Source organism: Macaca nemestrina, chromosome 10, assembly GCF_043159975.1.
Source record: "Macaca nemestrina isolate mMacNem1 chromosome 10, mMacNem.hap1, whole genome shotgun sequence".
NCBI lineage: Eukaryota > Metazoa > Chordata > Mammalia > Primates > Cercopithecidae > Macaca > Macaca nemestrina.
This window is the reverse complement of record NC_092134.1, coordinates 122,489,121-122,501,566: the sequence shown is the minus strand read 5'-3', so window position 1 is coordinate 122,501,566 and position 12,446 is coordinate 122,489,121. Positions and strand designations below refer to the sequence as shown.

Genomic DNA, 12,446 nt, shown 5'->3' with positions numbered 1-12,446 from the left:
CTTTTAGGGGTAGTTATCACAACACCTGTGTTCTGGCGGCAACCCCATTGCGGAAAAAAAAAAAAGCTAGTCAAAGAGATCTTTTCAGTTCCTGCTACTCAAAATGTCACAGCAGCATCAAGCGGGCACTTGTTAGACATGCTTTATCTCAGGACCTACCCTAAACCTACTGAATCAGAATCTGCAGTTAATAAGGGCCCTTTTGATTTATATATACATGAAAGTTTGAGAAATACTGCTTTAGATTAAGCTATCTGCATAGTGTGAGTGTATTGTCTGGCTTAGGTATTCTTCCAAATATCAGGCTGTATAGGTCTTCACGTTTCATGAAATCAGTAGATGTTCATTGAAAAGGAGAATTAACTATGTGAAAAAATTTAACATCTATATGGTCCTAGAAATACTGTAAATTTAGGTGAGTTGTCTCTTGTTATGTAACGTATTATAGGAGGAAAGGCACTGCTTTCTGTGAAATCCCTATCTACCTCAGGGTCCTGTCACAATCAGAAGTTACCTGTCGTTTGTGTTTTCTGTCCTCTGCTGTTCCATCAGGTCTGTTGCCTTCATCATGAGAATGGAGAGGACCACTGGTGGCAGCATGGGTGTGGGGCCAAAAGGGAGCCTGGAGTTTTAGGATTGGATATTTTGTAGAAGTGGGAGGAGCCTAAGAGGGGTTGTGAGGCAGAACTTCTGTTGGCCCTTATCAGCTTGAGGGAGACTCTGTGTGTGGGATGTCTTGAGTGTCCCAGGACCTGCCTCTCACCTTGTCTACCATTGTATTCACAGCTTAGTCCCCAGTGGTAGGCAAAGCTCATGTTCTTAACATTTGTATTATGCTGTCTTTATCAGGAGCTACATGCACATGAAGTATTGTTTCAAGTATGTGATATCACGCATAGACTCAACAATGCTTACTCTTCCCAGATTTTGGACTTTTTTTTACGGTTCCTTTTCTTTGGTAAAGGTAATGAGCAAAAGTACATGAAGTACTATGTAGATAGATTCCATAATGATGTTTCACAGGTATATACATCTCTCTTAACCTTACTTTGTCCAGTTAAAAAAATTGATTTGGTTTTCAACTAATTTTGGACTCTTTAATAAAAGCAGTATAGGTACAACATGGTTAAAATGGTATAAAAAGGGTGTATACAGTGAAAGATAAGTTTCTCTCCCACTCATCCCTTCTCCCATATATTCACTAGGTTTCATTTATCTTTCTGTGCCCTTGGAGACTAGCTATATCTCTGTCTCCCTCCCCCACTTAGGTATGCAAATTGGAACATTACTACCCTTCACTTGTGTTTGTTTTACTTAACTATACCTTGCAGATTGTTCCATGGTAGTTCATTGAGTTTTTATTACTTTTCCTGAGATTGTTTATAAATTGGTTATGATTGGTTGTTCACTTAGAATTATTAGTATTTGCCTTAGAGTTAAATTAGTATGGTTTATGTAAGTATGTGCTTTATAGTTGAATGTTTTAAAATATATAAAGCAAGCGGTAGGGAAAATAGGTAACCATTTCAGGATTAAGGGCCTCATGAAACTTGAAATTTTCTCGCTCTGTCGCCCAGGCTGGAGTGCAGTGGTGCTTTCTTGGCTCACTGCAAGCTCCGCCTTCTGGGTTCACACCATTCTCCTGCCTCAGCCTCCGGAGTAGCTGGGAGTACAGGCGCCCGCCACCACGCCCGGCTAATTTTTTGTATTTTTAGTAGAGATGGGATTTTACCGTGTCAGTCAGGATCGTCTTGATCTCCTGACCTCGTGATCCGCCCTCCTTGGCCTCCCAAAGTGCTGAGATTACAGGTGTGAGCCACCGCCTGGCCAGGGGAAACTTGAAATTTCTAGGGTTTAAATAAAATTTGTATTTCGGTGTAGAAAACCACCATACCCAAGGTTACTCCTGCAACAACAAACAATATATGCATATTCAGATATTCAAGAACTGATTCACATTTGAGATTACAGAGTTTTAGAATGAAGCCTTAGAGATGCAATTTAGAATCTTAAGTTGACTAGGCAGGTAAATATGTATTTATTGCATTTAACTAACTAGGTAGATAGTTAGATGAGCTTAGATACTAGAAGATCCTTTAAAGGAAAACCCAAGACATTTTTCATATCTGAAGCATCCTACAAAAATATCTGCTTTTAAAAATGGATATGTTTCTAGCGTGGGCTACAATACAAGACTCCGCCTCTACAAAAAAAAAAAAAAATTTAGCTGGGTGCAGTGAGTTATGCCTGTAGTCCTAGTACTTTGGGAGGCCAAGGCAGGAGGATTGCTTGAGCCCAGCCTGGGCAACATAAAGAGACCTCGTGTTTACAGAAATTTAAAAAATTTAGTCGACCATAGTGGTGCACACCTGTAGGCCCGGCTACTCAGGAGGCTGAGGTAGGAGGATCACTTGAGCCTGGTAGGTCAAGGCTGCAATGAGCCGTGTTAGCACCACTGCACTATAGGCGTGGCAACGGGGTGAGGATCCTGCCTTAACATCCCCCTAACCCCCCACAGTGGGTATGTTTGATGTTAGACACAGATCATTATAAAGCTTACTTAAGCTAACAAAATCCATGTAAATTTTCTCCGGTGTGAGTGAATAGGTTGTATTGGTATATAGGTGAATGTTCTTTTTAGTTTTTGAGACAGAGTCTCGCTCTGTCACCCAGGCTGGAGTGCAGTGGTATTATCTTGGCTCACTGCAACCTCCTCCTCCCAGGTTCAAGCAATTCTCTGCCTCAGCCTCCTGAGTAGCTGGGATTACAGGCATGCGCCACCACGCCCTGCTAATTTTTGTATTTTTAGTAGAGATGTGATTTCACCATCTTGACCAGGCTGGTCTTGAACTCCTGACCTTGTGATTCACCCACCTCAGCCTCCCAGAGTGCTGGGATTATAGGCGTGAGCCCCCGCACCTGGCCTGAATGTTCTTTTTATTTTGTTTTTTTGAGATGGAGTCTAGCTGTGTCGCCCAGGCTGGAGTGCAGTGGCACGATCTCTGCTCACTACAATCTCCGCCTCCTGGGTTCACGCCATTCTCCTGCCTCAGCCTCTGGAGTAGCTGGGACTGCAGGCACATACCACCATGCCTGGCTAATTTTTTGTATTTTTAGTAGAGACGGGGTTTCACCATGTTAGCTAGGATGATCTCAATCTCCTGATCTTGTGATCTGTCCGTTGCAGTCTCCCAAAGTGCTGGGATTATAGGCATGAGCCACTGTGACCTGCCTGAATGTTCTTTTTTTTAAGAAGGTATGTGCTGTGGTTGACTGTCATGATGCCTGCAACTTTGAAATGATTCAGAGAAACAGATTACAGATAGCAAATACGTTAAAAATGTTAATTGAATTCAGATTTAGCAATATTTTGTGTCTTTGAAATTTTCCATGATAAAAACTTGGCAGGAGGGAAGCATACCTCTTTAAAGTTAATACAATTTTCACAACTTGACTTGTGTTATTTCTTAAATTGCAAGCAGATACACACCCTTTCACAGATTTAGTCTGAAAACATTCTTCCTCTTGACCCTTATGATTGAAGTGACTTTCATGTAATTTATTTATTGAGAAGATTTTGAAAAAAGAAAATAAGTGAATTGCTTTTAAAATTAAGGAAAAAGTGTGGTACATTTTATTAAGCTGTGAATTTTTGAGCATTTTGACCACTAATAATATAATTTTTTTAAATAAAAGAGTTACTACTATGTAATACTTTATTTTATTTTTTGAGACAGAGTTTTGCTCTTGTTGACCAGGCTGGAGTGCAATGGCGTGATCTTTAATTTAATTTTATTTTATTTTATTTTTTGAGACAGAGTTTTGCTCTTGTTGACCAGGCTGGAGTACAGTGGTGTGATCTCCACTCACTCCAACCTCTACCTCCCAGGTTCAAGAGATTCTCCTGCCTCAGCCTCCCGAGTAGCTGGGATTACAGGCACCTGCCACCACACCCAGCTAATTTTTTGTATTTTTAGTAGCAATAGGGTTTCACCATGTTGAGCAGGCTGGTCTCGAACTCCTGGCCTCAGGTAATCTACCCGCCTCGGCCTCCCAAAGTGCTGGGTTTGCAGGAGTGATCCACCACGTCCAGCCATGTGTAATACTTTAGTAAATAAAAATTAAAAGGAATTGGTTGACATTTTCAGTCTTGTTTTTATGGCTAGAGATGAGTTAAAAAAATAAAATAAAATTTTAGGGTCAGGAAAAGATTTTTTATTTGGACTTTAGAAAAATCAGAGACCAGTTTTCTCTCTTCTGCTTTTTTATTTATCAGGGAAAATACTGCAAAATCTCCCCAATTCTTTGATATGTAAAGGGAGTAGGAGTGGTAGCAGTTATATTTTCAGATTAATGATTAGAAGAGATTTCAGGTCAACAAGTGATTTGCAGAGCCATAAAGATAATGCTTTGATTATGTATTATTTACAGCTGGAAACTCTTACTTTCTCTTGCTGCTTTGAACTGTGGAAGGGATGAGATGTGATAAGCTGTGTGTGGGTGTGGGTGTGGTTTGTTTTCTGTAAGATATAGTATTGAGTTCATGCCTGCCAAAAGTTGCTTAAATTATTCCATATCTGATTTTGAGGTACTGTCATGTTTCTGTCTTGATTTGTACTTCATTGCCAACTAATTAATATCAAAGCATTGTTGTTTTCTAATGGAGAATATGGTTACTATGCTTTGCTCACATGGAGCAGAATGTCAAGTGGTAATCTTAATTAAGTATTTATAAGATCATATTCATGTTAGTATATTTCTAGGAATAACACAGCCTTTTTTCTTCTTTTGTAGCATAAGCAGTACTATAATGGATGTAGACAGCACAATTTCCAGTGGGCGTTCAACTCCAGCAATGATGAATGGACAAGGAAGCACTACTTCTTCAAGCAAAAATATTGCCTATAATTGTTGTTGGGACCAGTGCCAGGCTTGCTTCAACTCTAGCCCAGATCTGGCAGATCACATCCGTTCCATACATGTAGATGGTCAGCGAGGAGGGGTTGGTTTTGTCATTTCTTTTTTTCACTCCCTGTTTTCGTTAGTTTTATTATAATTGCTAGTTAGGCTTTTTTGCTGAAAGTAATTTGGGATTATTTTTACACAGGCTTAATTTTTTCAAGTGAATTTTTAATAATTATTTCCCATATACTTGATAGAATCAAATAAAAATAGGATATGTGTTGGATTTTAGTTTGCTTTTAGATACGTTATTTTGAAGAAATTAGACTTTTAAAAATATAGTAGGTGACAGTATTATAAATGAATACAGTGTATTCCAGGGTTCTGATGTTTTGAGTTGAGAACATTTAGAATTAGCACTGTCTTGGTTTTCCTTTGTTAGAGGATCCTAAATTATTCCTGATGCTTAAATTAACTGGGGAGACTATAGGTACCAGGATTAGTATATGCAATTCTATTAAATGACAACCTGAACTCATTATTTGTGAGTGAGAGTTGATAATCTTTCCCAGGTCTTGACGGAACTATTTAGATGGAAAGTTCTGATTCGTCAGTATTGACCTGTATCCTTTCAGGAATACATTTAATTGTGTCAGTTCATGTAACTTCTATTAGGTACTGAATAAAGAGCTAAGCAAATGGGTAAGCCAAAAGTAATGTGCCAGAATATTAATTTATACATTGTTTCAGCTTTACCTAGATTTTTGTTGAATAGTTATCACACTTAGTGCATTTTTCAGAAATTAATGTCACAGTGTAAGGGCAGGTAATTTATTAGTATTAGGCCACACATTTCTTATCAGCCTTCCATCACTATTGAAGAACAGATAACTAACATAGTAAAAACCATCATGGTTTAAGTTAGTGGATAACTGTTTCCAAGGTTCTGTTGATACTTAGAGTATAATATTGATCTTTTTTTTTTAAACATCCAGCCAAGTCAACATTTCTAACATTTTAAGCAGTGATGTCATACTTGAATTTTTTTTTTTTTTTTTTTTTTTGGAGATGGAGTCTTGCTCTGTTGCCCAGGCTGGAGTGCAGTGGCATGATCTTGGCTCACCACAGCCTCTGCCTCCTGGGTTCAAGTGATTCTCCTGCCTCAACCTCCTGAGTAGCTGGGATTACCGGTGCTTGCCACCATGCCTGGCTAATTTTTGTTTGTATTTTTAGTAGAGATGGGGTTTTGCCATGTTGGCTAGGCTGGTCTCGAACTCGTGAACTCAAGTGATCCGCCCGCCTTGGCCTCCCAGAGTGGTGGGATTATAGGCATGAGTCACCGTATGTGGCCGAAATTTCTTTTAAGACATATTCTTCCCTGTCACAATATATTATAATGTGTCAGCAGTCTTTTGATTACTCAAACTTGATAAGTAAACACTTGTACATTTGTCTTCTTGTTAGAGTTAATAGGTATGATGTCTGAGTAGCCAGTAAAATGTTATACTTACCTATGATTTGTTAATTAACTGTGTCCATCATACGGTATTTTCAGTGTAAAACCCAGCCCAGTGGTTAGGCTACTTTGGTAACCCAGTCTTCTCCCCCAAGCCGTATGTCAGATACTTAGAGTGAAATATCTTAGCAAGTTGGTTTTCTGGCTTTTGTAGATCTGCTTTTTGTAAGCCAGTGCTTGATGTCACTTGGTATATACCATTTTTGAGCATCATGGCATGATGCTTTTTTGTCACTTGACTTAGCAACTGTATATAGAATCATGAGCTATTTGGAAGATCACTGGGCTTCTCTTGATGTGGGAGATGTGGGAGCGGTAGATGTGGGAGCGGGAGAATTTCACATTTCTGAGTCTTGGAATCCCGCAAGTCGAGTTGGCATACAACCTGATGAGAATTTCACCCCTTTCCAGATTTTTAGAAAAAATGCAATTACAGTCTGATTTTAATTTTTTTTTAAAGTAATTAATTTTTTTTTTTTTTTTGAGACAGAGTTTGGTTCTCGTTGCCCAGTCTGTAGTGCAATGGTGTGGTCTCAGCTCACTGCAACCTCTGCCTCCTGGGTTCAGGTGATTCTCCTGCCTCAGCCTCCGAGTATCTGGGATTACAGGCGTGAGCCACCATGCCTGGCTAATTTTTTTTGTATTTTTGGTAGAGACGGGATTTCACCATGTTAGCCAGGCTGGTCTCGAACTCCTGACCTCAGGTGGTCCACCCGCCTTGGCCTCCCAAAATGCTGGGATTACAAGTGTGAGCCACCGCACCTGGCCAAGACTGATTTTTAAAATAAATATATCATGTAATCACAGTAACTATATACATGTACATTGCTGATATTATAGAATTAGACATGAAATGTTGGCATTTGTCCCATAAGTGTAATATTGAAATGAAAAATCTCCCATGTCATTTCTTGAACCCTTATTCAAAATATAACTTGATTACCAATAATAAGATTCTGTAGCTGATTTTAAGAGTAATGCTGTTTGGCCAGGCGCGGTGGCTCATGCCTGTAATCTCAGCTCTTTGGGAGGCTGAGGCAGGCGGATCACGAGGTCAGGAGTTTGAGACCAGCCTGGCCAATATGGTGAAACCCCATCTCTACTAAAAATACAGAAATTAGCTGGGTATGTTTGTGCGCCCCTATAGTCCCAGCTACTGGGGAGGCTGAGGCAGAAGAACCACTTGAACCTGGGAGGCGGAGGTTGCAGTGAGCTGAGATCGCACCACTTCACTCCAGCCTGTGTGACAGAATGAGACTCTGTCTCAAAAAATAAAATAAAATAAAAAGAGTAATGCTATTTTGACCAAAGATAGGAGTCCTGATCTTTGAAGGACATTATTTGCTAAACTATAAATGTGAAGGATCAAATAATGTAGAAAATGCATCCCAGTTTTTTCCTACACACCAGTCATTAGGATGTAGACTATGGTTTGTTTGTTTGTTTGTTTGTTTGTTTGTAGAGATGAGGTTTCACCATGTTGCCCAGGCTGGTCTCCAACTCCTGGACTCCAGCGATCTGCCCGTCTTGGTCTCTGAAAGTGCTGAGATTACAATAGACTATGTGTTTTGAATGATAAAATATGAATGAGAAATTGAGGGTACTATTATAAAAGACAAGAAAACTCGATCTGATTTTGTGCTTTGAGATTGACTTTTGTGTTTGTTTTTTCTTTTATTTTCTTTTTTTGAGATGGAATCTCTGTTGCCCCGGCTGGAGTGCAGTGGCACGACCTCAGCTCACTACAACCTCTGCCTCTCGGGTTCAAGCAATTCTCCTGCCTCAGCATCTCAAGTAGCTGGGATTACAAGTGTGCACCACCACGCCCAGCCAATTTTTGTATTTTTAGTATGGATGGGGTTTCACCATGTTGGCCAGGCTGGTCTTGAACTCCTGACCTAAGGAGTTCCTGAGGAGGACCTGATCATCCTCCTCAGCCTCCCAAGGTGCTGGAATTACAGGCGTGAGCCACCATGCCTAGCAGGTTTTGTGTTTTGAAGAGTAATTGTTGGTTGGAACATCAGATTTTTTTTCTTTGAAATGAACTTTAAGAAAACAAAAACATTTTCGGCTGGGCACAGTAATCCCAGCACTTTGGAAAGCTGAGGCAGGTAGATCACTTGAGCTCAGGAGTTTTCAGGCCAGCCTGGGCAACATGACAAAATCCTGTCTCTACAAAAATTAGCTGGGTGTGGTGGCACACACCTGTGGTCTTAGCCACTCAGGGGGATGAGGTGGGAGAATTGCTTGAGCCTAGGAGGTTGAGGTGCTGTGAGATCGCGCCACTGCACTCCAGCCTGGATGACAGAGTGAGATCCTGTCTCAAAAAAAAGAACAAAAAACAATTTTAATGTACAGTTCAGGGGCTTTAAGTACATTCACCTTATTGTGTAATCGTCACCCACTGTCTCCAGAACTTGTAAATTATCATCCCAAATTGAGATGTATATCCATTAAACAAACTTACTGTCTGCTCCCACTAGCTCCTGGTAACCACAGTTCTACTTTCTATCTCTGTGTGTTTGACTGTTGTAGGTATCTAATATAAGTAGAAAACACCTGATTTTGTTGGCCTAATTATTTTTTTAGATTTCTTATTTCTTCTTTCTCTCTTAAGTGTTAAAGTGTCATCATGGAACAGAAACAGATGAGGAAAAAATTGGTAACCCTAGAAGATTTTATGCTTCTGATTATTGAAAGATGACAATTTTACTGGAGCAGTAAGTTAGCAAGATCTAAACTATATTAATTTATGTTCTTTTTCTCATTCCACTATAATCTTTGCCCTGGGGAGAAAAGCAAAACCATTATATAACCACTTAGCATTGTTTTTTTCCCCCTTTTAAGCTGTTTATGTTGCTATGTTCATGTGGACTTCTTTGGAGGCTGAAGTCAAGTGGAGTTTAGATTTTCCTGGCCTGATTTCTACATTAAAATCAAACTAATCATTTAAACACCAAATTATGAATACACTTTTTTTTTCTTAGAGATGAGGTCTCACTGTGTTGCCCATGCTGGTCTTGCCTTGGCTTCCCAAAGTGCTAGGATTACAGGCGTGAGCCACCATGCCCCGACCAATACACCTTTTTAAAAAAAAAATCATTAGAGTGCTTTCTACAATTTCAAAAATAAAAACAAAACAGGCAAAAAGAGAATCAAACTTATCTTTAGTGTTAAATATGATAGAATTTTGTTACTGTTGCCCAGGCTGGAGTGCAGTGGTGCAATCTCCGCTCACTGCAACCTCCACCTCCCAGGTTTGAGTGATTCTCCTATGTCAGCCTCCTAAGTTGCAGGGACTACAGGTATGCTCCACCACACCTGACTGACTTTTGTATTTTTAGTAGAGATGGGGTTTCACCATGTTGGCCAGCCTAGTCTCGAACTCCTGACCTCAGGTGATCCACCTGCCTCTGGCTCCCAAAGTGCTGGGATTACAGGCCTGAGCCACCGTGCCTGGCCTAGGTCCGTTCTTCTGTGTGTGACTGATTTCTGAAGATTAGGCTCTGAGTTATCTTACTAATCAAATTTCAAATCCCAGTGTCCTCTTAATATACACCTAAGTCTTGGAAAGTGGGGAACTTATAGGACTTTAGAGGCTCAGTGTAAAATATATTACTGCTCTTTCTTTCTCAGCTATTTCTCACATAAAAACAATTTCTGGAAAGCTGTTTAGATTTCTTGATACAGGATTTATTTTCTGTGTCATTTCAGGTTTACTTTTGCATATATTCTTTGGTGTGTTTTTTTGCTGAGAGGCAAAGCGAGGCGATTTTGGGCAAGGGAGGAATATGATACGATGTTATTGGAAGACTTGAATGAGTCCAGTTAACTATAGCGCTCAGGAGGTCAAGGTTGCAGTGAGCTATGATTGTGCCTCTGCCTTACAGCCTGGATGATAGAGCAAGATTCTGTCTCATTTAAAAAAAAAAAAAAAGAAAAGAAAAATAAGGCTTGATGGTATCATGGAATCATCCGTCCACCCCCTCTGCCTGACTTTTGTGTTTTTTTTTGTTAATGAGACAGAGTCTTTTTTTTTTTTTTTTTTTTTGAGACGGAGTCTCGCTCTGTCGCCCAGGCTGGAGTGCAGTGGCGCGATCTCGGCTCACTGCAAGCTCCGCCTCCCGGGTTCATGCCATTCTCCTGCCTCAGCCTCCCGAGTAGCTGGGACTACAGGCGCCCACAACCGCGCCCGGCTAATTTTTTGTATTTTTAGTAGAGACGGGGTTTCACCGTGGTCTCGGTCTCCTGACCTTGTGATCCGCCCGCCTCGGCCTCCCAAAGTGCTGGGATTACAGGCGTGAGCCACCGCGCCCGGCTGAGACAGAGTCTTACTATGTTTTCCAACTCCTGGGCTTAAGCAGTGCTCCCACCTCGGCTTCTTGAGTTCCTGGGATTCCAGGCAAGTACCACCACACTCAGCTGGCCTACCTGACTTTAGATGGTGTCGCTCTTTTCTTTTTGTGTCATTTTACTGAAAACAAGATCATTTACTCAGTATAATTAGGCCTTTATTTTGGCATGTAGATTATTCCGTTAACTTGCTCTGCGTTTAGAATATATTTGGCTGATTTTAATTTACTGGTAATAACTGAATTTCCTTGTGCATACTTACTCAGGCAGGTTAACATTGCATTTTTTTGCAGTGGATTTTTCATTTATTTACAGAAAGATTTCATGGATTCATTTGTGCTCTTCAGGTGATAGGTGTTTGTGCGTTTGTCTGTACTATCATACAAGCCATTTTAAGTATAGGCCATTCAAATACATTCAGATACATACACTGGTACAAGGATGCACTGGTTCATACACTGGTTCAAGGATATTGACCAAAGTGAAGGAGACTCAGACAACTCTTGGCTCCCAGGTTTGTACTGTCCTTACTCACTTTGGGTGTTTTGGAGAAGATTCCTGAAGGTAAAACCTGTTCTGATAGAAACTCAGTACTTTGTAGAGTTCTTAACAGAAAGCCGAAACCTCCCTGTAACACTGAAATTTTAGACATCTACATCTCATGTGTAAGGCCCTTGTAAACTTGAAGATTTCTTTGGCAGTCCAAAATATATATGTATGTTTTTTGAGATGGAGTCTCTTTCTGTCACCCAGGCTGGGGTGTAGTGGGGCCATCTCAGCTCACTGCAACTTCCGCCTCCTAGGTTCAAGCAGTCCTCCTGCCTCAGTCTCCCAAGTAGCTGGGATTACAGGCATGTGTCATCACACCTGGTTAAGTTTTTGTATTTTTAGTAGAGGTGGGATTTCACCATGTTGGTCAGGCTGGTCTTGAAATCCTGACCTCAAGTGATCTACTCACCTCGGCCTCTCAGAGTGCTGGGATTATAGGTGTGAGCCACTACTCCTGGCCCAAAGATATTCTTTTAATGGCTGTGTGAGTTTAAAATTTTTTTTCTTGGACATTCTGGCAGGAAAACCTGATGGCAGTTATTTTGAGAAGGAACCTTCGGTGTCTAATATAAACCCAGTTATTTCATTGACTGATCTTCCTGAGATAATCTAACTTCTATTTTCATAGTGTTTTGGACTTACCAAATGTGTGCTCAGAGTATTTCTGATGAAAAAGGAAGTAGATGATTCTTCCAAGATTACATAGCTGCAAAGTGAAAGAGCTGGACTGAATTCAGTTTATCTTCTTTCAAAAAAATATTTATCTAGGATCCCACTGTTGGCTCCAGTCGGAGTGCAGTGGCATGATCTTAGCTCACGTAGCCTCAAACTCCTGGACTCAGGCAGACCTTTTACCTCAGTGTAGTAGCTGGGACTATAGGCATGCGTCACTATGTCTGGCTACTTTAAACGTTTTCAGAGTTGGGATCTTGCTGTGTTGCCCATACTGGTCTGAAAATCTGTCTTGTAGCCATCATCTTGCCTCAGCCGCCGGAGCAGCTGGGATTCTAGGCACGAGTCACTATGCTCAGCAGGTTGTTTTCTATTTCTGTTATGTCTAATACAGCCTAATACGACACAATTTGCTGTATCATGAGAGACTAGACTTTGGACCCCTGTGTCTTAT

At 40.6% G+C, this 12,446-nt stretch overlaps 1 protein-coding gene across 6 annotated transcripts in view; it reads left to right on the top strand.

Moving 5' to 3' along the window:
• The window catches only part of LOC105481303 (AE binding protein 2), a 136,485-nt gene that overhangs the window by 18,575 nt on the left and 105,464 nt on the right, over positions 1–12,446 (top strand). For all 6 annotated transcript variants that reach the window (XM_071072105.1, XM_071072104.1, XM_071072103.1 and 3 more), the window contains exon 2: positions 4,795–5,002. In XM_071072105.1, coding sequence (XP_070928206.1) covers positions 4,795–5,002 — 208 coding nt within the window. The remainder of the gene's footprint in view (positions 1–4,794; positions 5,003–12,446) is intronic.